General features: G+C 41.0%; 1 protein-coding gene across 5 annotated transcripts in view; it reads right to left on the reverse strand.

Moving 5' to 3' along the window:
• The window catches only part of DNM3 (dynamin 3), a 186414-nt gene that overhangs the window by 55425 nt on the left and 103942 nt on the right, over positions 1 to 27047 (reverse strand). For all 5 annotated transcript variants that reach the window (XM_037404094.1, XM_037404092.1, XM_037404091.1 and 2 more), the window contains exons 16-17: positions 13527 to 13636; positions 1838 to 1949 (exon numbers count right to left, since the gene is read on the reverse strand). In XM_037404094.1, coding sequence (XP_037259991.1) covers positions 1838 to 1949; positions 13527 to 13636 — 222 coding nt within the window. The remainder of the gene's footprint in view (positions 1 to 1837; positions 1950 to 13526; positions 13637 to 27047) is intronic.

Consider the following 27047-nt stretch of genomic DNA (forward strand, 5'->3'; position numbering starts at 1 on the left):
GTACCCTGGGTCTTGGAGCTTTTGCTCTGCAAAATTCAAAACTTTAATGGCAGACTTGCAGTCCACATTTGGACCTCTAGTCCTGCAGGAACAAAGTGCTTTGCAAGGCTCAAGTAGCATCAAGCATCTCTCTTGAACAGCTTGAGGGACTGCTGGGTGAATTTCAAGCTACAGGAGTTTGGAACAATAATATTCACTCTTTTTGTAACGTAAAGATAATTCCAGCTCAAAGGAGAACTGAATTTTGACTCCTTTCCACTTCTGCCTTCCAAGGAAGTCTCTCATCTTCTAAGACTCCTTTGACAGACCAAGTTTAAACAGGAACAAGAATTCTTTGTAAACATATTTTAAATACAAAATATTTTGAGGGGGAAGGGAGAGACAGGAAGAGAGAAGTTTAGAAATCCAACTAGTCTGTCTTGTTTAAAGATAGAGTAACAGATATATGAATACAATAAACATGTCACAGAAAACAAGATTAAACCAGAGGCAGCAACAGGCTTTTTTGACATCATTTTTAAAACCTGAGCAAGAAAAAAACCCAAACAACAGTATTTTGTCCCTAGTACTGAATTAATTAGGTAGCCTCTTGTAGCTAACCCTTGTAAAATGACTTCTGATGGTCCCAGATAAGAACTGATCTACTGAAAAGTCACCAATTTTTTATTTTTTTTTTTTAAATTCTCAGATCCCTGGTGGGTCTCCTGCTAAAGTTGTATTTGAACTGTTCTTTAATCATTATCAGCATCCCTGTTTATTCCTATGATAATTGGAAAATCCAGCAGTTCAAGGATTCTCTGATTTATCCTTCGATGGTAGCTTTGAAACTTGGTTTGCAGAGAGAAAGCTGAGGATTGTTTGCATAAATAGCAGCCAGAGGAGATGCAGAATTATACTGGAAGCCATGGAGGTATCATAGGTATAGGGGAGATACAAGGAAGAGAAAGATGAAGAGATAGAAGACAGCACAAGACCCTGGCCTCAGGGGACCTGGCCTTGCCATGCAAAACAAGCAGGAAGAAGCACCAATTACATCAAAATCAAAGCATCATTTCTCAGAATGGATCTTCCACTGAAGGAATGTAGCGGACCAGCAGACTTAGTGAAGGAAGGTGAACCATGCATCACAGAAACATTCAAAAGCTCAAACAACAGGTATTTTTGCTAGTCAGCCTTCTCTCTGGATACATCGCCTCAAACCTTCGCTTGATATTAAATACCAAAATAACTAAGTGCAAAAATATGAAATGGTAGTTGGGCATACTCCATTTCCTGATTTTCTGTCACTTCTGTTAAATTAATAGAGGCTTTTTTTACTGTATCCTGTTCAATTTGCTCCACATGACGATTAGCTGAGTAAAACTGCCTTTGGAAAGGTTTAGCACGTGTTTCATACACAAAAAACCATGCAATGAATCAGTAAAATAAATATACATGATAGCCTGGAATGCTTCTGTCAGTTTTGTAATGCAGAGCTTGAGGGAATAAACACTTCAAAGCACATCTTTACCTTAGAAGACATTTACAGAAACAACGAAGCTCAGGAAACCCCAAATTCCTCACTGCTTTTTACTACATAGATGCAGTGAAAAACATTTTGGAAGGTTTGCTTTGTGGGTTGCTTTGTTTTGTTTTTAATATATTGAGGTTTGACATACAAACTGATGTTAAAATATTGCATTAGGAATATTTCAAAGTTGCCACAGAAGAGTACAGTGAAAAGGCTACCCATCTCCTGAGATACCTGCAGGTATCATGTTTTCCCAGATGACAGGATTGGTTTTTTCTGACTTAAAAGAGAGCGGCTACTGGAGAACTAGTGAGCTGTTTAACTTACTGAGGATTTATCAGGATAGACACCAGCTCGTAGCAGAGATGCCTTCCAGCTATCCACCTCCTCTTGGGAATCACAGGCTAGCTCAAGGAAACGGTAATCCTTGTAAACATTCCTACAACAAAGAACACCACATTGTAAAACCAGCATTTTACTACTCTTGTATCATGCACACAGCATTTTAAATTAAAAATCCTTTGGGATCAGAAATTACTTGGTAATTGTTTTGGAAAACAGAGTTTATAGGACAGGTGCTTGTTTAATAATTACATGGAGTACTTAAAAATATCCTAGAATGCTACAGCACAGCTCTAGAAATAATAATCATCTGAAAGCACCGTGAAACTACTTAAAATCAATTTTCCAGCTTTTGCCAAAATGGAGCACTTTTATGGAAAACAAAAAGGCTGCTGTGATGCAGAGAACAAACACGTAAGACGTGCCAACAAAACCGCGTGTCTTGTCACCGATTGCTGCTGTAACCAGTAAATATCAAAATAATTAATGGTGCAACTTTTCCCCGTGTTGAGTCCTTTCAGTGTGTTATACACCATTTGTAGCTTTCAGACATCATCAGTAAAAGGGGAAAGAAAACAATCATACTCAGGTATTTTAAAGAAACAAACCAAACCTCTGATGTCTGCTGTCATAGTAAGAAAATCGAGGCACGTTTAATTAACACCTCTTGCAGGTAATTCACATAATTAGATAAATATAGGGAATCACTTAATGGAAGAAAAAAGAAAGGAGGAAAAATACGTATGTAGGAAGGTGGTACTTGTAAATTCTCCAATAAACAGAACAGATTTTCCCCTTATGGTTTAGCCATTAGTTTCCACATTCAAATCCTATATACAGACCAGATCGCTGTAAATTTGTCAGCCAACAGCCTTTTGAGGAAAGGCTACAAGCTTAGCTCACCAAGGTTCAGAAACCACATTTTGCTAGATCTTACCAGTTGCACAAGAATCCATCTTCCATCGCAACCAGACTGTTTGCTTTCCTTAGCAAGCTATGGAGAAGGGGAAATGGGGGTGGGGTGATGGAGATCAGTTCACTTTCAAGGACAGCAATGACAAGAGGTCCTTCGGGTTCATCGTGCAACTACAGAGGTCATTTCTGCCACATGTTTTGAGGGAAAAAAAAAAAAAATCCCACACCACAACCACTGAATATGCTACAGAACCAGGAATTAAAGCTATTATTATCACTGCCTAGATCAACTTCTTTAGCATTCAAGGACTGGTGGGATTTCACCATCACACTGCCGGAATGCAATGGACTTGATGCAATTCCCACTCCCAGCAACGTCCCCAGACAGCTCCAAGCCTTGCTTTAGAGGGGTAGTCTCAGGAACCAGATAAAAAAAACAGTTAGAAAAGTTGTAACTGAACAGGAAGGGTTCCCACCTGACCACCAAGCAGCCGTGACACCTAACCATCACGTTATCAGCTCAGCACCGGGCTTGCACTACAGTCCTTGCAAGTATCTGGATCGAAGATGCCCCCAGCGCGTGGTTTGGTGCGGCTGCAGGCAGCACACCTGCGTGCCCCCCCGAGAGCCCCCCCGCAAAGGGACAGAGACACTCCAGGCTCAGGTCCCATAGTTCAGGCAAAGCCACTGACAGTACGAATGATTGAAAGCTCTACAGATGTTTTTATTGATTAGGAATTTAACATGAAACCTTTTTCTTCCGACTCCAAATATACTAATCCCACTTTAAGGCATGTAATACCCTGGATGACCTCCTCAGATGCCGTTGTCTGAAACTGACGACGAAACACTTGAATTTTATTCAATTGGCAATATTGTGGATCTCTGAGTGAACATTTACTGAACCAAACAAAGAACTCAATAAAAATAAAGAGAGAAGCAAAATGAAGTGGCCGGGGGTGGTGGTGTGTGTCTGTGGAAACGAAGAAAAAAAAAAGCTTTAATTTATTGTTAGGAGAAACTTTTACTGAGATAAGATTTTTGGCTAAGTTAACTAAGCAGCTATAACTTTGAAGAAATAGGAAGCTGAAACGGTAAAAGGGTCCTCTCAGAAAAGATGACTAAAAATAACAATAGAGCAAATAAAGGCTGTAAAACATAGTGATAAGGAAGTTCCAAAAATACTTATCTGCAAGAGCAAAACAACATGACACCAGCTTGTGAAAACATTTTTTCAGGACTGTCATGTTATGTATTAAACTTCTTGGCATTTTGTGACTTGCTACACAAAACATAGCTGGACAAGAAGGGATTTTAGCTGACCACTTCACACACATGGGAGCTGGCAGTCCCGCATTACTGTCTCTGTACCAAGACTTTCTCTAGGTCTAGGGACACCTTATGGCCAAGCAGCTGATGGCCCCAGCTCTCCAAGGCCCCTCTCCCTCCAGTATCGGAGAGCTCCACCATTTTAGTCTAGCTAATCTTACTCCACCACCACCAAAGACACAAGTTTCTGGATAAGTAAGGATCTGAAGGATGTACACACTGAGCCAGAACTCCCAGGAAGCTTACAGCAGGGTAGGGAAAGGGATGCTTGCCTCCCAAACCAGCCTTCTTGCTACTAGACTTCCTTTGCCTTCCTTTCTTCCAGAAAGGCTGACAGGCACGGGAACTAATCAAAGGAAAAAGAGCCAAAGTAACTTCTGAAAAGAGTGTGTCCTTTTCCTGTTACTAGTGGAATCTGACAAAAACACACTAGCATGTTTTACTCATTAGAAATCCACTGGCATCTCATGGAAAGCCGTAAAGACATTCTTGAAAACAATTCAGATCTTTTGTTTTGTTCTCATCTTCCACTTTTTAAAATTGCTGAAGACACCAGCACAGAAACAGTTACTACTCAATCCTCACCTACTTACTCCATATGGAATACAGTGAGGTCATGTTCTCATTGTCATCTCTATAGCGGCTCAATGGGATGCCATACATCAAAGGGAATGATATAACACAGTGTACCAAGAAGGAAAAAAGATGAACTCTCAATGATACAAATCCTGTTGATATTCAGGCATCTTTAAGTCTAAGGGACTGTAGAAACAAAACAGATACAACAAATGAGAACATGCCTCAAAGTACAATTTATTTGCAACATTTCCCTTGAATATTCAATATTTTTAAAATGTTAACACATAAACGGGGAAGCTGTGGAAAGCTACATGCATATACCACATCTACCTAATGCTGCATCCTCCTGTAGGGTCTTATCATTGTGATTTAATATCCTGCGCAGTCCACGAAAATTTATCTATAGTGGCATTACCGGAAATTATCATGCTACTACTATCTTTCCAGAGTGGAAAATACCATTCGTTATCTGCAGGTTTTATTATACTCTAGATAAATAAACCTCAACAACTGCATTCCAGAAAAAAACAGAACATAATTACTTATGGAGAGGAAGAGACAACTGGACTAAAAGCATTGTTTCTGATCCCCGAGGCATCCCACACACAGGACATACCTTCTTGAGGCCAACCCCACCACCTGAGAGCCCAGCAGACACCCAGCTCTAACTCTGCTCACCCTACAGCTTCTTCACTCCATTACTACCTTTGCTTCCAGCACACTGGATTCCTTTCCCCCACATATTTCAGGGCGAAAAGTCAACTCCCTAAGGCAGAAATTACCTTTACATTGTCCATAGGCATTTCTTTAACCCCTCCCATCACAGAAGAATTCTAATATGAAAATGGTGGAATTGAGTAAGTTTTTGAACACTGAATTTCAAAATTCAAAACTTTTGAATAAAAATATTTGAAAGTGTACAAAAGGAAATGAAGAAGTGTCAGCTAAGGTGGAAGACTAAGCCCAGCTGCGAGTTCCTGGCATTCCCGTCCTACTAGTCCTGAAGCCTGGGCTGCCAGCATTGCACAGAGAAGGCTCGATTGCCTATAAACCAGCAGAACTATACAAGCCCAGACCAACAGGTGAATAGCACACGATGGAAAATCACAAAGAAAGAACTTTCTAGTAGCCTCCTACAGCAAAGGCAATACCAGTGGGGTCCCCTCTACAGCAGCTGCACATCAAACTGTTTGCTGTCTGAGCAAACTCAGCTGCTAGACCTCGAGAAATATAGTACCTCTTGCAATAGCTTAATACTAAGATAAGGTTAAAATATTTATCTCCAACAAACCTGGAAAAATATTAAGGACAACCACTGCAGACACATTACAAACCCAGTTAATAAACATGTGTATATATTATCATATTAACCACACGCACAGACAGCTTTTAGATTGAGTTGGATCTGGAACATTTCAGTAGACAGAGATGTGTCGTATATGCATGTAATATTTTTTTTTATATATATAGAACGAAAATACAAACCAAGATTAAATGAAGATACGCTTATTCTTGCCAGCGTGGGAGGAGACAGAACAGCAATTACAGAGCAAGAATATTAAGTGAAATTTTAATTGTGCCTATGAGACACTTTAATCCTCCAAGGAACATAAAGCCACATTTAACTTGAGCAGTCGCGCTAAAACAATCAAAGCTACTCACAGACTGAAAGATAAAGGAATATCTTCATTCACAGGGATTTCAAACTGTGCTTATCATCTCAAGTGACTTTTTGGTAAATGTCTGGTCTTTTTATTAGGATGCAAGCAGAATTAAAATGAGCTTTAGAAATCTAGAACCAAATGCACATCGGCCCAATTTTATGCCTTGAAAACCACAAAAGATTCAATTCTTAGATGTTTCTCGTTTGATTGAAATTGAAATCATACAGAATATGGGTTTCATAAATAGTCACCTAAAACAAAAAAGGGAGAAAATAACCGAATCCAGATACTCCAAATATATATGCACAATCGGGAGAGAGAATCTTGGGCAAAACCCTGCTGTATTTTCTCTACTTATTCAACGAGTAACGCAACTGCACAGACTCTGCTTATTCAACCTTAGGCTTGGTCTACAGTTTATAGACACCTGTAATTCCACAACGGCTGGTTTGAACATATGCACTATTTTTCATAGAAGAGAGCTCTCATAGAAGCTCTGCAAATCATGTATTTTAAAGAAACAATAATGACCATCTGCTCCGAGTTAACAGCAATGACTAACATTTTCTATCAAGGCTTGCCATTTCAGATCAGTCCAATGTGAATGCTAATTAAAATTAATTACACGTGTCTCTGAAGATTTTTTTCTTAATATCCAGAAACGCCAAAGAGACAACCTCTGAGACAATGGCACAAAATAACAGCACTTCAGGGTTTTACCACCTAACTCAGCTAAGTGGTCTCCCAGAAATACAAGGATATTTTCCAGTTCACACACGCAACCCCCCCCCAATTTTAAGGTGAAGACGAGCAGGAGATATACTGATCGGTATATAGTTGAGCCTGGACCATGAAGTATCTACCCATATGTAATGCAGAACAGAAACGCAGCCAAAACTAACATGGCACAGGCCAAAATCTGCAGTAGTAACAGTAACTGGCACTAAAATATTCCATAACTCCCCAGAGAAGAAGGTTTGATGCTTTTGACGGTGAGGGATGGCAGCCCGTTCTGGAATCTGCCTTGGGGCCACCCAGAGGCAAAAGCTGCTCCCAGCTGTCAGTCCCAGGGAGCTGGGGGGAGCCCGGCTCCTGCTGCAGCCCGGTGAGCGGGGGGGACGGCAGGACCCCCGCCGCGCTGGGACACGGCGAGCGCGCAGGGTGAAGCTGCCTGCGAGCTGCGGCGAGTCTGCCAGCCGTGACACAGCCCACGCTGCCAACAGCCGTGCCCTGGTCAGTGTCACTGGTGTTTCACAGCCCACACGATCCCCCCAGGGAATTTTCTTCAAGCCCAGTGTAACTATGACATTTAAAGCATGGATTTGGCACTGCTGGTTCCCTTCCCTGAGAACCCCCTTTTTGCCTGGCAATACCAGTTTTAACCCTCAATAGCTACACCACCTATCCACCATACTATGTTTTCTTTCTCATACGAAGAATTTTTGTCAATGATGACAATAAGGAAATATTCCAGAAAAACACCCCCACCTTTTAACCTTTTTTGTTTTTACCTTCCCCTCCCCTCTTTTTTTTTTTTAATGGAATGGACTCGGGGATAAAGGCTAGTTATTCCTTAGGCTTGTATATTTTTCCTATTTTTAAATATTGTACTCACCAGCATCTTAAAAGTTTATTTACAAATGTTAGCAGCTTTTTTTCTGGGTTAAATTTGTGGGTTTTTTTTTTTAATTAAATAGACTCTCGTTCTTCCATTTCTAACAGAGAGGGCTCTGAATAGCTTACAGTCCAGCTCTTCCTGGAGTTTAGCTTTCTGAGTAATTCAAAAACATACATCTCATCTTAGGCTTTCTCCTTTAGCCTGGCTTCCATCCAACACCTCCTCTGACCCGGTCTCCTTTCACTAGTTCCCTTTATTTTGGCTCTTGCCCAATTTCCCTTATATATGGATAGCAGTTAACCAGTTGCTGTCCATAAGAAGAAATTCAGTACTTAAAGCTCTAGTGCATTCGGAGTCCCAGAGAAGACTCGTGCTCCATCCTTTTCTAGAGCAACACTCAGCCAACAACATGGACCTAAAATAAACAGCCATACCTTTTGCTTAGGAGACACAGGGTACTTTCCTGGGTCCTACCAGACAACACGGTTTCTCATACAATATGATTCCTGACAGTCAGAGCGTACTCCAGAGTCAGTAGCTAAAATTCATCATCTGGCAGTTCTATTTCCAGCCCTATTGTATGCCCTCAAAACTTCCTTTTGATCACACTCTTCTTGACATTCATCTGTTTCTCAGATTAAGGAGCTGTTTCTACAATAAGCCTGCCCCAGACAGTCAACTCTGATGCAGGGGTAGTGGGTTCTGCTGCTCTGCATCATGATTATGGGGAGCATCTAGCTCTCAGGAACCTGTTCTTGTGAAGGCACAGAGGAACAGTCCCGTGCTTTCTCTCTGCTCCCCCAGGATGCTGCTCACATCCCGCTATCACGCAGAAACATAGAGGGGAGGAAAGCAGCACCATCATTCGGTTTCATCCAGATCCTGGTTGGGCAGGAAAGTAAAAGACGGGGAGATTTGGTGGGATGTTCCTCCACAAGGAAAGGGAAATTTCACACATCAGTTCTGCTTCTTTGGCTCCCAGGCGTAAGTGTGAAGAGGAACATAGCTTCTGTCCTGGGACTGTTGCATAGATCCTAAAGGAAGGCACGCTGAAGGCTACAGTTCTCGGCCCAGGCTACAGTACTTGGCTAGAAGAAAAAACACCCATCAGTGAATATTTTTACAGGAAATATGTGGGGAATAGGCAAATTGTTTGGGATGAAATCCTAGAAGGAAAGTCAGCTTTCTGGGATGGGCAACAAAGGACTGCCAGGTAACTCTTCCTCTTTGTACAGCTGTTACTCCCAGTGTTGGTAAGAAAAGCCTGGAAATTCACCAGTTCAACAAATGCTTCAGCCTACTACCATTTTATAACCCCCAAAATCTTTAGCTAGTAGAACCTTTTCTCCCACAAAACAGAAAGAAATCATCTCTCCAGAGTTGGAAAAGAGGTAGAAAGGAAGCTTTTTCTCTGCTTGTAGAAAAAAAAAAAAAAGTTTTTACTCATTATTTCTCCTTTACTTAAAGGAGAAGAAGTATTTAGATGGCATTGTAATACAGTAATACAATTTATTGATAAATAAATCAGGAAAAAAGTGCAACTACTCTACTGCAAAGGCAAAGGATTACTTTAGAACAGCACAGAATCTAGTAAAATAGTGACATGTGCACCCTGTAGTCAACTGGGCAAGATCATGAGAAACGATGACTGCTTGTGCTTCTTCATTAGCGAGAGATGGGACTGCTGCATCCTAGAGGAAGGCACAGTGAAGGCTACAGTACTTAGCTAAAAGAAAGAGCACCCATCAGTGAATATTTTTTACAGGAAATACATGGGGAATAGGGAAAGTGTTTGGGATGAAATCCTAGAAGGAAAGTCAACTTTCTGGGACAGGCAGAATTTGCTGTTTGTTCTTGAACTCCACACAAGAGTCTTACACGTTCATCGATGAGGACGTCACCGGTTAAGCTACTGCATGTAAGCAGAAGCGCTGACAAAATCCTCTCTCCTCCATTCTTAGCTCTGCCTAAGAAAGTCTGTCAGTGGCTACATCTACACAACTTCACATTATGTTCCACAGCAGTACTGCAAACGTTAGGTTTTCTCCCTACAGTATAATTACTTTCACACACTTTTAATATATTTGATCTCTTTTCCAATCGAATAGACTTGCCAGCAGTTTATTGTGGAGGAGAAAAGGATGGTTAACACAGAATAGCATCATTTTCTTGACAGCTTTAGGTTTAAACACATACTGCTTGACCCCACAGCACAACTTCAGCTGCTTAAAGGAAGACTCATGTAGATGGACAGGGCCAAAAATGATCTGGGAGTCAAAGGGCACTTGCTCTTGTATACTCTGTTTTAATATCTAGTACTGCTAAGGTAAGTAAACTAGAGGAGTCCATCTCCAAAGGTCTTTCATGGTGTCTATAAAGTAGATTGGCCCACTCAAAAACTTTAAATAAATTAGTTTGCTGAAAAACAAAACTCACCCTCCCCTTCTTTAAGCAGTACTGTATCTATTTCACACAAAGACTTTTTCTCTCCCCCCCCCCTTTTCTTTTTATTTATTTTAATTAGAAACTAACAGGAAAATAATTTAATTATTTCACAACGTAGCCTTTTCATAAACATGCAATTATGTTCATTTCATGAGAATTTATCTTCACTGTGAAATCAATCGTCACAGTCTCCATTTACTATACATTACCAAGTCACATTTGATTCCTGTCGGAGAACTGTTGACTTCTGCAGTAAATCAAAATGACAGATACTGCTTGTTCCCTTCCCCATCTATCCCCAAGCTTCAGCTAACTCAAAATGGTTTTTCCTTCTATGCAGTGAAATGAGCGTTTTCCTGGTAACTATATTTCAGAACTGGAAAGGTTTTCATAAATGGAAAAAATGCAGTGCATAATCCAGGAAACTATTGAAATGTACAGTATCAGAAACATATGGCTGCAGCAAATACCTATGCAGTGAGGGGCTGGGAATGAAAAGGAGAACAAGCTTATTAAGATTCGTGTCCTAAAGGGACTTTACTTGAAAATTAAAATACTTTAATTGAACATTAAGAAAGTTTGCAGAGTCAATAATAAAAAAAAAAGCTTCAGATTTTGGGGGGGGGAAGAGAAGAGACACAGAATAATCTCCATGCTATCATGGAAGCTGGAACAGATGATTTTGCCTTTGTTCTTTAATGATCTACATCTTACACAGCAAAATGGTTCCATAACCAGAACCCTCAGTGGGCAAACTCAGAGAAAGCCGATTTCTTTCTCAATTGCTAAGTTTTTTTTTTTAATCAAAAAAAAAACCAACCACCACCCCCCAAAAAACCCCACCCAAAACCACTATAGCCAGAAACTAAGTTAATTTTTACATGAATTTTGAAAAGCAAGCCACATTCACACCCCCCACTAGAAACCAGAAATCAAGGGATTAGCATCAAGTAAAACACCACAGAGACTCCTTATATCAACAAATCTTTACCGATCCCCGGGTTCAGTTTCCCCAACAATGTGGGACAGGGAACATGGTCCTCAGTTGAGGGCCAGATCACTTTACTCAAGCTGCACTAACCCTGCTTCTGCTGATGCAATCTATGAATTTAGGGGACAGTGAGAAGCGATACTAAACTTCTTTTTATCAAGTTTGCACCAGCAGGCAGATTTTTAGAAATATAAAACAATCAGCTGCTTTACAGTAACAGAGGAATCGCTGTCGTAATCAGAATTCAATAAATATTTCTTCAAAACCAACTTCTGCCTCCTTTCAAGCTGGAGGACTGTCTCCACAAACAGCCTCTCCCAAGGCAAAGTTATTTTGTCATCTTATCACTATGCTGTCGTGTCTTAACATGCCCATATAGATATAAGGATGTTTTTAGAGCAGCTTGCAGATGCTGGAGGGTCTACTCGCGGCCGAAATGGGCAGGGTTATTACAGACACGGCAAATATTTTAGACATCCGATTTTGAAATTGTGGCTGTCCAGTGTGTACGAAGATCCAGTGAAAACATGAATGTTGCAGCTATGTAACACCCAAAGAAACCCCAAACTTGCCAGTGGAAACGTATGCTTCTCTTGGATTTTCACAGCATTTTATCGATTAATATTAAAAGATGATGAAAATAATCAAAGCCATTAGCCAAAACAAAGGAAAAACAATGAGCTAAAATTAACAGATATCTCATGGAAGGAACTTAATATGTACAGCTGATACCAAGCCACCAGGACAAAGTTATCCTTCTTGACTGATGTTTGTGCAATGTTGGGACGATTCACACATATCCATAGCAGAATAATCAGAATTACATTAATTTCCAGCATCTGAAAAGCGTTTATGTTTTTAAAAACATGAACAGTTTTTCAAAGCTTTTTTCTGTGCTCCAGAAATGCAAGTGGTCAAGTGTTTGAAATCTTATTCCCAGCAAGTATGTGCGTGACATACTTTCAAAGGGCATCTCCTGGCAGACCACATCCACATGTAGGCTAGCTGAGATGTCAGCAGATGTAGGCAAAGCCTTCATGGGGTAGTTCAGAGCAAGAGTCACATTGCGTCCTCACGCTTCTGGGGCCAGCAGAAACCTGACAGTCCAGAAATCCTGTGGTTTGCTTTTGCTTTGTGGGAGGGAGGGGCATTCCTTGCTTCTGAAAGGCCTATTTCTGGCCAGTTCAGGAGCAATAACAGCTGGCTGTGCAGGGAACCACATCCAGCCCTCACCATCTCCAGCAACATCCGAATGTATTGCCAGGATTTGGCAAGGCAAAGGGGAGCAGGTGTGAAGGGAATTAACAGAAAAAAAAAAGTAGAAAACAAGGATATCTATCCATGCTACCACTACAATTAAGTTTACTTGTTTTCCTGAAAAAGAACTTACAGAAATTGCACCTGACCCGCTGAAATGCAATTCCACTGAGACAGCTGCAAATGCAACTCTCCAGTAAGGAAAAAAATAAAATTTACAGGTCACTTGCATGTCTTTCGGTGTTGTCATGTTTCCTTGAGTTATTTGTGCACAGTCATCTGAACCGGCTGTGCATCAGGAGTAGGCTTCCATAAAGCACCCACACCACTTCAATCAGAGGATGGAGTCCGAAAGGAAAAGTATGAGGCAAACACTACAAAGCAAAGACCCTATTAACTAGGGAAGCAGAGGAATCCCATTTGCTCTCCATTCAGCAGTATTTAAACCCAAATAAACGATAGAATGACTCCCAAGATTATAAACAGACAAGATTTTCCACCAGAGAAAGTGAAAATCAACAACGCTTTTGTGATTTACACCAGCTGAATCTGGTCACAAGGTACAGAAGTCATGAATGTTTTGGTAAGCCTAGGTGATTGCCAAACAAAACAAAAATAGGATCATGAGATGATTATTCAGCCATACAGAAGAGCTAGATGACTAACCGTTGAGCTGTTTCACCCCGTGAGTGGCTAGGAGGACACTTAACCTTTCATCCCACAATTATGCAACAGTAAAGGAGCAGATAAATCAAGAGTATCAAGACCTTTGTTCACTCAACCTAGTGGAAAGACCAGGACTGCACTCCCAGTTATTAAAATGCTCAGCTAAATACAGTTTCATAGAAGTATCTGCAGAATAGCACATTTTCTTACCTCTGCTCCGTGTTAAACAATGCAAAGATATGTTTGCTAGACATGAAGCTCTTCTCAACATCTCGCACTTTCAAGTTGTCCAAAGGAAGCATATACTTCTTCTCTTTTTCCTGGGGGGGGGGAGGGGAAGAAAGAAAAAAGAAATTAAACCAATACTATGTGAGGTTTCCAAGAAGCCTGGTCTCGCAAGCTCTATTTAGTTGGTAATGCCTTTAATACATTTATTATCATAAAGGAAATATCCAAAATTGAAATGTCTGCTTATCTTTTATAGACATGCCTGCAAGAGAAATGAAATCTCACTTCTAGTTCTTTGTCACTGATCCTTTTAAAACAAACAAAAAAATGTTTTCCTAACAAAAAAATTCCATTTCAAATACATAAGCATCTACATTTACTATTCTTTATTCCTTTGAATTCTAAAAAGAAAAGGATCAGACTTAACTAAAATGAAAGTGCCTAATCAATATAGAACTCTTATACCATGTCCATAGCAACCAGAGTAACCTGGGACATAAAATTAATCTCTATCTAGAATTACTATTATTATTTAGGGATGGCATTCAATGATCCCAGGGATAAATTTTCATTCCTTCAGGGGAATACAAAAATCACACAAATCAATCAAAATCATACCACCACTGAGGTTTTACATATACCATATACAAATAAAACTAGACTAATCTAATGAGCTGGCTTCTCCAAACAGCACGAATTATCTATTCACCCTTACTGTAGCCAACTCCTTTTGCGCTGTCATCACAACTCTCGCTTACAGCACAACCACTATGATTTCACCTTTTCTAGGTTTCATGCTTCCTGTGACTCCACATTAAGGACCAGTAATGCTCCCAAGCTACCTTATGAAGTCAGAACAAAAAAGCCCTGACATTATTAGCTCTTCCCTGCGTTTAACTTCCTTGAAGTCCTTGTACCGATGGATAAACCAGGGCAAACCTCTCCATTTTGCTTTGCAAATACACCCGGATGCTAAGCAGAAGCGATCCAAAGACAAGTGGGGCAACACTTGCACCCTCACACCCCCATTCTCTTTCTGCCCATCACAATAAAATTGCTGACAAGGGCACTAAACGGCACAGAGTTTAACAGCTTTCAAAGGCCGTTAAGGTACTGTGAAGTCCAGTGCCATCACCATGGCAGCAATGGAGTGGGGAGAGGATTTATGCCCTGGAATTTGCACAGCAGACACCAAATGGGGTTCTTGTGAACCTGGCTACCCAATGGCTCTGTGGGAGTTCAACAAATCACCAGTGTTGGAAAGCTTTGGAGTCCCTCACGGTCCCTTACCTGCCAACATGAAGCAAGACCGAGTAGGCTCTGCCTAGCCATCGCCAGAACTGGGTGTAAAGGTCTAGCACCCATTGCACTCACTGTCAGCTGGGACACCAAGTACAGTGGTCGTGCCAGTAAGAAATATGAATGAGATCACAGTTTAACGTATGCCATAAAACAGGGCAAAAGGAGAAACCAAACAAGGAGTCACTTTCCTCAATATGTATCTCCCAGAAGAAATAGGCAGAAGTACCTTCCACCGCCGAGAACTGGCAGCAGCCCCAGCGAGGCTGAGATGTGCATCCCGCGAGGGCAGATGCAGCGCGACTTGGCCAAGCCTCAGCTGATTGCAAAACTAAACTGGATGAGAACGTACCTAAGAGCGAAACTAGAAAAACAGAGTGACTTGTCCAACAATGGCTCACTTTCCTAGACAGCTTCACAACAGGACTCTGTTGAGGAAAAAACTTATTTCAAAGGCCATTCTGGAAAAGCATGGTTTCTACTGCCTTGTTTTGCTGAATACAAGAGTTATCAAACCCAGTGTGGGAGTATTACATAAAATGAATGCGATGCATTTTCAAACTGCCTCTGGCTTAGCCATCCTAGAAATTCTTACCCACAGAAGCTCATACACATGTGTAATCTTCACTCTTTCACCTAACAATAATTCTGGTGAAGGAGTCTAGTTCTGCACCAGTCCATAGCTACATATCACAGTTCACATCTATATTCCGCTTTCAGGGAATATACACCCTCCAAACCTTTGCGGCTCCCCCTGAAGGGAGAGCATACTGTCATCTGTTCAGTAAGTAGCACCCCGGAGAGAAATAAAACTAAGCAAAGTAAATTCATAGTTTATCAATTAAAAAATAAATAAGTAGTAGTAAATGAAACTACACAAGGAACTTTTAGGTCAGGTATTTGTGTATAAAAATTAGAAGTACCCTGTCCTCCAATACTGATTTTTATTGATCTGATCTGGTTTGATATTATAAACTTAAATGCCAAGTAGTTCTGGTAGCATTTAAAAGGTAATGATGTGTTAGCTTCGCTACTGAGACAAAGTGACACACACCTGAAAAATATCCTAGGCTATAAATTCAGGACAACCCATATTAGACTTTGAATTAAATGCAAATAGTTTTTTTCAGTTGAAAGCTGGACTGCATGGTAATGTAAGATGCTTTGTTTTCCACTTCAAGCATTTAGAGATGGTTTTTTTTAGTATATAACCTAAAACCTTTAGGACAGAAATGTCAATGTTTTTTATTCCATCATAACTCAGAAAAAAACCTAGATAAGCTTCATTTTTAGTTTTACCTTTCGCTATTACAGAATATGCTTATAATGATTTACTATACAATTACCAGAAACGTAAGAAGTTCCTGATGAAGTGTTTGTTCTGACAGACACTATTTACTGACAAACCAAGCAACCACAGAGGAGTAAAAATAAAATTGATGAAAAAAAACAAACTATACCAAGAATCTGATTGTCTAAACAAAAATTCCACAAGCGGGAAAGTTTGAGAAACATTTGATGGCAAACGGTGAGAAAGTGTTTCTTCTGTACCACCGGGAAGAAGGAAATGCCTACCGAAGGCAAGAAGTGGCTGGTATTTGTTTACATGGCCTCCTACCCACATGTGAGACAGAGCAGCTTCCAAGAAAGGGAAATCACGGGGTGCCTATGCTTGAAACTAACAGACAGCATGTCACATACGAGAGACCAGACCTAAATACTGCTTAATTCCAGGAGAAAGGTACTACTGCAACATTAAAGTGTGGCAGCAAAACCCATAGCAAGTGTCCCCCGCCCAAACAAAGAGAGGAGGAAAAAAATAAATGTACAAATGGAGCGTGAGTTAATTCAATAGCAGATGAGCCCAACATCATTTCAGCCTTAGCTCGATTAATATTATGTTATGGCAGAGCAAAAAAAGCCCCGGCCAGGACTATCTGTGACTCTGTGCCTGTTTCCCATCCTGAGAGGCTGGCCGCATGAGAAATAGGGAATGTATGAAGCCTGGGAGGAATGGGGCTAGGCACACTGCTACAAGCGATGACATGCACATAACTGTGGGTCCAGTTTGTCCCCCTCAGCATTTGTTCTTTTTTATTTATAGATTTTTATTTTTATAATGGGGCAGAGGACTTAAGCGTGACACGAGGGGAAAAACCAGCACACGCTGATCTCATGTAAAGGCTTTGCCTCTCTTTTTCCTATACAGAGTAGAGGAGAAGAAGGAAAAAGGGGGAGGTAGCACGGCTCATTCCTGCTTCTGTAACATGAAGAAAAAAAGAAAAAAAAAATATAAAAATCCCCATAATGCACCTTAGAAAAACAAACCAACCTGCTAGCCTAGGGGGGCCTGCCCACTCCTGAGACCGTGTTTCACCACTTGTGGGCATAAGTAGCACTCACATCCTTAATGGACTAGTTCTGCTCTCTGACAGGCGAGCAGGCTGCCAGGAACTGACAGCACAATGTAAATATGCCATATTACAACTGCCCCTTCCTTCTGCAGTGTTTAAATGTACTAAAAATAAATACCGCCAAAGTCCAAAATGGCACAAGGGATGCAAAATATACAACAGCACCTCCCCTTCCCCCAGTGAGGTCTCACTTCCAAGCTCATGAACTTCATTTTTCAGCCAGGGGCAGATAGCATTCCCTGCTTCTGGAACTTTGTAGGCTCCATACAAACAGCAGCAGAAGAAACTTTGGTCACGGTGGCAGCCAACTGGGTTATAAGGGGAATCAGAAGAATTAGAAGGGGAAAAGAAAAATTCTTTTGCTTCAAAGGAAAGAGATGTAATTAATAAACAAATAAATTATTTCAGCTTCTTCCAGTTCTCAAAGGTGATTCTGATTTTTATTTGTCTCTTCCAGATCCCTACGGGGCAACAGAAACACACAGGGCAAACTTTACTCCCTGTATTTTATTCTGAGGACCAGAAGCAGAATTCATGCAGGGCAACTCAAACATTCAAATACATGCTGTCAGATGCTGAAAGGCTGGCCCGAGCCCGGGTGCTGGCCATTACATCCTGGGGCATCCAGCGGGTTTGCTCACCACTCTGTAATGCTTTTTAGAACACCAGTCTCTAACTGGGGGGTTGTGACACCAACCAAAACCCATCTATGCCAACTGTGGGGACCGCCAGTTCAAAGAAATCAAACTCCCAACTGGAAACACAAGCCATGCTGGAAAAGCTGGAACAAAGGTTGGTTCAGAGCAGGATTCATTCTGTGCTTCATTTGTACCCAAAGTACAGCTCTCAAAGAGTAACTACTGCGCGCTGGGAGCCAAGTGAGGTGTCCATGAAATGCCTCTCACACCAGTGTTAGGTATTAACGACAGAAAACTGTAAACTCCTTTAAAATCTTAAACTGAGGAGGGACAGCTTTGAATGAAAGCTTGGGAACTAGACAAAAACATTGGCATTTCTGCCTCTCAACTAGATTTCCAGACTGACACCACACTATGTTTTTTTCCACATTAGTAACTAATACTTACCTGACGCCCAGGCACCGTGCTAGACCTTGTTTCTGCAAGCAGCTAGTGATGGCAGGGCATCATTAAGGTGTCCTGCAATCATCAAATCACAGGATGGTTTGGGTTGGAAAGGACCTTAAAGATCCCCTAGTTCCAGCCCCCTGCCATGGGCAGGGACACCTCCCACCAGACCAGGCTGCTCCAAGCCCCGTCCTACTTGGCCTTGAACATTTCCAGGGATGGGACATCCACAGCTGCTCTGGGCAACCAGGGTGCTCAAATGTGTAGGTGGAACACCAAAGCTGAGCAACAATTTGGTAAAGCAGTTAAGCAGCAGAGCAGACAGTAACACCAAGCCGACGATGTTCTACAGCACTGTACTTTTTGTAGATGGCTGGATCATTACCCTCATTTTACAGACAGGAACAGACACAAGAAGCAGTGGCTTGTGAAGCTGCTAAGCCACAGCCATCTATATTAAAGAAAGAAGAAGAAGAAATAAAAAATAGGAAGTATAAGGTGGTGGGCTGAAACTATGCCTGTTTACTCCTGAAAAGGCATGGCTCAGACTCATTGACACCTAGGAGCTGCTCTCACTGCCAGTGCAGAATAACCTAGTCTGTGGCATTTGACGAAAATGCAAACTATTAAGATGGCTCATAGCAACTTTTACAGTATTAAATCAATATTCAAGAGTTAACCATATTCTAAATATACCCAAGAGAATTTTACTGTGTTTCTATTTCAGTTTATTTTTCTCTCTCAGTTTAGAAAGCCACACAGCATCTTCACAATGGTCTCTGCTTTACCACACTTGGCTTTAAAGCATATGCTGAAAAACGAAGCGTGAGATACTTATATATTATTCCAAACTTTTGAAAAAAAACAAAGCAAGTTATTTTATTACAGACAACTTAGCAATGTGGGATTTGAGCCTGAACATGCTCCTGGGTACAGCTGTAGAAAACATAATTCTAAACTATAAAATTAAGAAGGAGCTGCTTTCACAGAAAAACAACACATACAAAAACATTCTAAGATTTTTTACGAAAAGCGTAGCAAAAGAATCCTTAATAAAGTTGAAAATGAGAAGACCATGTTTCTTCTACCTATGCACCTCTCCCTCCAGTTTTATACCATCAACTCCTACGTGGCTTTAGCTGTTGATAATAAAGCACCAAAGCCAAGCACTTTTCCAAGAATTTCTTTTCTTCGCCCACTGAACCAGATTCAAACCACCATACATCCTCATTCTTCAAGAAAGCCAGCCATACGGGCATCAAGAAGCGCGCTCATATGTACAAATGATTCCCTATGTGCTCAAGTGAAAATTTTCAGACAAAAACTTTAGGCAAAAAATGAACAGTTATTGTCCTGCTCCCCGAGACCCCTCGCAAGGCAGGTGGATCACACCTCCCCAACGCACTGCCGTTACCCCTCCTGCTCCACTCTCACTGTGCCAGAAGAACTCTGTAGCTGGGCTACACCACAACGGATGTACGTTACCCAGACAGCAATTTTACTACATGTATCTACCTTGCCAGGAATAATTCACCATGACATATTAGAGAGCTGTCACATACAGGCATATACATAATGAAGTATCAACAAAGACACAGAAGAACCATTATGCAACATGTAAGAGAAACAACTCTGGGCAAGTGCTAAAGAATCAAACAAGAGCTGCAAATTGAAAGTCTCAATACCACAATGTGACAATGGCTTAGGGCAATAAGGCAGACTTAGAAGAAAGGAGCACATGGCACAGAGCACAAATAACAGATCTTATATTCCCTCAGTGTTACTTTACCTTCTGCCATGGTGGAGACTGTGAGTTCGCTATACAAATTGAAGCTGAAAATCCCAAGTCTGAAACTGCAGCTGAATAAGATCTGATGATAGAAACAAGCTGCTTCAGGTTTGAGTTATCATCTTTTTATATTTTGCATTTGTAATAGATTTTCTAGGCAGTTACATGCACTCGTGGCACTTCTGATTTTTTCCCAATCTTTTGGTACCTTTTCCCACACCATACTACTAAAAAAAAATTCAAGAGGCCTGTTATATCTCTGATGCTTCTTTTGACTTCAACTATGAGATTAAACCTGATGCTAATGTTAAATCAGTCCTTAGTCTGGTCTTGTCATTCATTGTACAGCGTGTTATTCAGTTCCCACAGTGTTTTTCTTCAATAAGATCCAGTACTATATTTGTTTCTGCACTTTCCTTCTGCCCAAACTTCTTCAGGAATAGAATCACAAGACTCTGTAGCTGAAACACTTCATCCCTTCAAGAAATGGTCGCTAGTGTCTTTCTTGAAAGAAGTTTACTGCCCTGCTACATTTCAAGACTTCATAGAAGGACACAAATATGGGATGTCCCTACATCACTGTTTTGCAGCACAGCTGTCCAACTTTGAGGGTTTATAGGAAGCTGAAGCTGCAGCTTGTGTTCCCACAGCACACCCCAGAGCAGAACCTCACAACCCACCTGCTCAGGGCTGAGCAGCCCTGAACGCCTCCTTCTCCTTGCCCAAAGGAGAGGAGATGGGCACAGCACACAACAACGAACAACCAGAATCCTTGGGGGGTGCTGTGCTGAGCCGCTAAGCTGGCCCTTGAGTGGGAGCTACAAACCTGCTGCACCAAGCTCATTCCATGGGGCTGCTGCCTGCCCAGCAGCCCCCATGCCATGGTACCCCAATAAACAGCCTTCTCGTTGCCCATCTGTGATTTCCCTCAGTAACGAGGAGTGGCTGAGCAGGCATCCCGTGGTGTTAGTGCAGAGCCTGGATGGCTGGGTTAAAAAAAAAAAAAATAATTAAAAATTCCAGTTATTTCACTGGTACTCCCTCTGCCTTTAGTTAATCAGGGCATCAAACAGAAGTGTAATCGCTTCTGGAATATATAACAAATTCAACATGATTGAAGGTTGCCCCTCTTCAAGGGAGGCGTTTATTATCACAACTGGAAGGGCTGGTCTTCCACCGATCAGTGCTGTGGGGATGTGCTGTCAGGAAAGGATCAATCCGAGAATGGGTCTGATGAAGAGGAAATCTCTGTTTAGCTCCTGTTAGTTAGGATCTTGAAAGGTCATTTTGAATTTGGGAAATCTTGTCTGGGAAAGAAGCCAGCAATTCCTCTGAACTGAAGTGGTGCTGGCATTTAAAATTGAGAGAAAGCCCCGACTGATGAACTGGTTGACAGTCTGGAAAAATTCTGCTGGATGTGTCTAGTGGCTGCTCTAAAGGTAGAGGGGGGCGAAAAAAGGATCCTTTGACCTTTTTATCCCTTGCGGTGAAGTCTGCTTGCGACAGCCTGTTTTTCTCTAGCGGTGCTCAAGTTTTTACTTTTCACTCTACTGCAGATCATCCAACAATCACAGTGGTGGGGGAGCGACAGCACAGGATGAAGGTGCAGCATGGCTGTGCTGGCAGAGGGCACAGAGTGACAATGACATACCAGCTCCTGGGAGATCCGACTTTTCAGCTGGGTACAGCTTTCCATTCATGCAGTTTACAATGTTGCTTATTACATATATACGAACGTGTGTATAAAGATACTTTTATATATATGTACACCCACATATGTTTTGGTGGTGGGACTTTTTTTAATTGCATAATTCCTGCAACCTATTCTCTTTGAATAGAAGTGCAGAAGGTGATAGTCTGGGTGGACGAACTTCTCCAGTTCTACTGACCTCTTGCATTAGGAATACTAAGTTAAGATTGAAAAAAAACCATAGTAAGTTTAACTGAATTTTCAGCTTCCTGGTGTCCCTTAATCTGCACATAAAAAGATAGCCTCTTACTTACAAGCCTCCTGAAATTCCTTGGTAGGTATATGAAGAAGATACACCTTGGCTACAGTACCATTGTTTTCTGCTGGAAAGGCATTTCTGAAGACTCTTCTAGCTTTTGAATGCATTTCAGTTTCTATAAAATGAGCCCTAGAAAAGCTCAGACTCAGGAAGCCACCAGATACTTCTCTTTGGGTACCAGCTGAGGTATCTGGAGAGACACTTAGATCCTTTGTGCATGAGCATGCGTGGGTGGAAAAAACATAATCATTCTTGCTAAAATCAAAATTATAAATATGCAACTACATAATTACGTAAAAAACGTCAAGCAGGATTTTCCTGAGGCAACACATCTGTCTCTGCAAGACTCCCGAAGATGCAACAAAATACACGCAGAAATTAGTTCATGGCATTTATGCTGTCCTACTTGCTTGTTATCATTAGAAGCTTTCAGACAGTAATCAATTTCACTGTGGTGGAGATTACTGCAAAATGCATTAAGAGGTTCACGCCTGTGGCAATGGTCACTGAAAATATTTTGGAAAGCATCCCAGAAGTATAAGACTTTTTCCAGACATCCGAGAGAAACTCTGCTATGACAGAGCTTGTGGTGTCAAGACTTCTCCCCCAGCACCCCTCCTTTTTTTTTTTTTTTTCAACAGCAGAATTTTTTTGAAAGGTACATTTCAGCTTTTTTTCTTTCTGGGTTTTTTGGGTTTGGTTTTTTTTTTAGTATTTTTTTTAAGCAAGCCAAGATACTTGGGTCATGGAAAACACTAACTTCTGAGACAACTGTCTGAAGATATCTCCTTCCTTGCTCTACATAATATGTATAAATATACATTGGCTTCTTAATTTCATCAAATAAAAACTGTTGAATTCTAACAAAAGAGTGGAAAACCACCTGCTTACTCTATCATAATAACATTTCTGGGGTTTTGTAACATAAGTAGCCCTGGGGATGCTCCTACATTCAATAAACAAAGAAAATTGAATACACCACAATCATCAAGCTCTATTTCTACTTTATATCAAGAATATTACCTTCAAATGCTAAGTGACATATGCCATCAAATCTTCAAGGGACTGGGTTTTGAAATGTGTTCAGAAATTGACAAAAGCTATCCTACAATAATTATGGTGTTTTGCAGGAAAACCTGCAACCCTCTGCCCTTGGAAATTCATAGTGATGAGATTGAAACCTCCTTAGAAACACTCATCAGGGTGACAGTTTCCATAAAAGTTCCCCAGACTGAAAGGCTCCCAAAGCTCACAGCCAAAGCTGCTCTTCAAACTGACCTTTGGCTGCCTCTAGACCATAACCCTCTAAAGACAGAAGTCGCTTCTCAATGTACATTGTCCGCCCCAGTAGGTACTTGAACGCAACGAGGGATTCTAGACTCTGTCATAGCAAGCCCTGAACAATAACTGAACTGGGAAGAAGGAACCTGACCAACACAGGCGTGGGAACACGGAAAAAAAGGTTAGGAGAACATCCAAGACATCATGAAACTATTAGCCTTAAGACCAGTCAAGAGCTACAGGACAGCAGCATAAGATGCAGCATCAAAGCATTCTTTAAAGGTACTGTAATTAAAAAAGCGACCGCAAGGTGCTAGGCAGTGTTAGTCTACTACTTACTCCTACCACTAGGAGTACGTGTGAAGGAAAGCGTGTGTAGGAGAGCTGCCATACACAGCATTTTTCAATCTGCAGATGCTGCACATTAAATGAAAACTTCCACGCGTTGCTCACTCAAAACAGCTCTTTTCTGATAGCTGTGTGTTGGTTTTTCACATGTGAATGCATGTACCATGAAGGGCACGCAACACACGGCCAGCTACTTTGATTGTACCCTCAGCTCCACAGAAGACAGAGGTCCTGTTCCAGGATCACCCTAAGGGAAAAGTACATCAAGCTCAGGGCATACCTCAACAAACACACATCTGAAACAGGGGGACAAGTTCTGCCACCTTGGCCACCTGCTCCCTCTAAACACCACGGCAGATGGTGAAATTGGACAGGTGTTGCAGGAGGTACCACAGTCTGGGGAAGCTCAGAGCAACACCTCTGGAAGGGAAGAGGCATCCTCAAACAGAAATAACCACAACTGTTTGAGCGTCATCACTGCCCTTTTGGGCGATGGCAGAACTTCTTTCGTTTATCACCAGATCACCTTTCTCAGTTCCATACACGCTCACCTTTGTGTCCTTGCCAAATCAGGGTGACAGGGTAACACCCGTACACCAAAGCCTTACAGCTGTCAAGCGCCTGGCACCGAAGGCAGTTCTCCTGCAGACCCAGAGCAGACAAGCCCAGTGACAGATTATCCAAAGCTCTGGTTTTGCAGCCAGCTAGAACAGAGCACAGAGCTAAGACACAGGCTGGTGAAACACTCCACCAGCATCAAGCTAAAGCAAATTTTCAGTCATGTGGAATTAGTTTCACTACACTGGAGGTGACAGCTAGAGGCTTCTGCTAAGAGACAAGATCGTGCGGTGCCGCAGCCCAGAGCTTTGAACAAAGCCGTCCCGGCACTGTGCGGGGCGAGGGGCATGGGGGAGCGGGCTGCTGGAGCTGGGACACAACATCTGTGATGCTTCTGGTTGCCAGATACATTTCTACCAAAGCAGCCACAAAGGCTCAGTCAACCAGAGACTCCATCATCATTGCTGTGAGCAGTGAGCATGAAAACTGGGCAATGAAGTTCTCGCTCAAGAGTATCAGCACCTGGGAGAAGGAGGCATTTCCCTTGCTTCTGTATGGTGGATGAGGTCTTCAGTAACCGGCAGATTAAGAATCTTCCGGTAATAGCCTTTTGCTATTGCAAAATATCATCCTTACTAATAATTAAATAATATTTTAATTTTTCTATTTTTCTCTGTATCTCTTCCAGCCTCGACTCACGCCAAACCTTGTCTTTTCTTGCTAAGACATTTTAAAATGCCATTTCTCCTCTGTATAAAATAACATCATCTTTAAAGAATTCCAGTTCTCCCATGCCTGGATTCCTGCAATCAAGTATTATTCTCATTCATACCCAACACCCTTTTTTATTCCATGCGGCTTGCTTAGGGAGGAAAACACAAATTGAATATACCATTGTGTAGACTAGAAGTTGTGTTAAGATAACAAACACCTGCATCCACTTAATCATATCCATTAAGATACTGTCAGTTGGACACCCCAAGAACACAATTAGGGAAGGAGCTCTTTCCCAAGAAAAAAACCCAATTATCCATATGATATAGCAATGATCAAAATAGCTGTGAGAACTAGCATCATTATGCTCTAAAAAACTGCAACATGCAGCTTGGATAGCTATTGTTGGTGAAGTGATTTATGAAAATAAGACTTCAAAGAGTCAATAAACAAGATGTAAATTTTTGCTCCAGCAGAGCTGTCTACACAAGCTTAACCTCAGCCGTTTCAAAGAACCTACGAAACGTACAATGGCGCAGAAAGTCTCCAGGAGTTTCAGAACTATAAACACACCATGACAACGCAAGAGGCAATGACATTATTGCAAACACAAAAAAGACAACGAAAAAGGCATATTGAAATCTCAAAGCTGAAACACATCTGCAAAAATGCTGAACTTTTATAGTATACATTTATATTACAGACAAGAAAGACAACACCTCTGCTTCTCTGGACAAAAGTGAAATATTTATTAGGAAATGGAGCACTTCCTCAAAAATACAGGTCTTCACCAACACTGACTCAAAATACTGTAGAATACCAATACGCTGGCCCTGAACTTGCAGGACACTATTATCTTTGTAAAGAATCACTCCAAAGTTTGCACACTGATCCTACAGAACATTGACATACAGCATGAATTCCCAGACAGTCAGTCAAAGTTCTGGGCAGGAAACCAAATACCATGATTTTTTTTTTTTTTTTCCTTTCCCTTTAAACACTGTGTCGAAACACTCCTATTACTCATTACTTGTGCTTTGAAAGATATACTCCATTACTCCTTAATGTCATTAACTTTTACAGATACTGCAACCAACAAGGAACTGCTGCTGGAAAAAAATGTCTTACAACCATTTTCTAACACCAACATATTGAGATTGTTTTAATGGGAAAGAGGCATGGTGGCAACAAAAATCCAAGTAAAATGATGATAACTAACTTACAAAGATAGGTTACAAACTTGAATTTCAGTAAGGAATCTATAATAGTGAAACAAACTATTAAGTACTAAAACTCCCAAGTTTATAATTTTCCATATATGTATTCATTCTAGGAACAATTCTGAAAACGGAATTCATAGAACTAAGCCTTCCTGTTGTAAACACCATCATTAGTAGCCCATGAGCTAAGTTCACCCATAGTTAATTCTAGTATCAACAGAGATAATCTTTTAACATACTCTAAAGTAATGAAGAACGTTTTAGACAAACATTTTTTCCACTCATTTTGTTTCCAAAAAACAAAAAGACACAAAGCAGGGAGGACAGCTTATTGCAAAGCTGTCCATGCAACAGAATTTTAAAAATAAATACAAAACAAAGAAAATGTTTCAGCTAGTTTCCCCTCCACAAGCCTCAAAAATACTGAAATAAAATGTTCATTAAAAATATTCCAAGTCTACCTAAGAGTTATTTAAACATCATATTCAGCAGTTTGATTTTCTGTAATCCATTTTTTACATTTACATCACCCAAACTGAATGTATATTTTAATTACTTTCTCAATTCATTACTTTTGCTGAAATAACATTCTATTCCCCTCTGAGAATATTCCCAAGGTTACAAAAACTAGATAGTCCTTCAGTTGAGATTTGTTTTCAATGTCTAATCATATATTACACTGAAATAGTTTGAAATAATGAGGGGTTTATACTAATACATTACCAAACTATATAATTACTAGTAATTGTCAGGAAAAAGTACATGGCAATAGACAAGGCTAAATGC

The sequence above is a fragment of the Falco rusticolus genome, chromosome 11 (genome assembly GCF_015220075.1).
Source record: "Falco rusticolus isolate bFalRus1 chromosome 11, bFalRus1.pri, whole genome shotgun sequence".
NCBI lineage: Eukaryota > Metazoa > Chordata > Aves > Falconiformes > Falconidae > Falco > Falco rusticolus.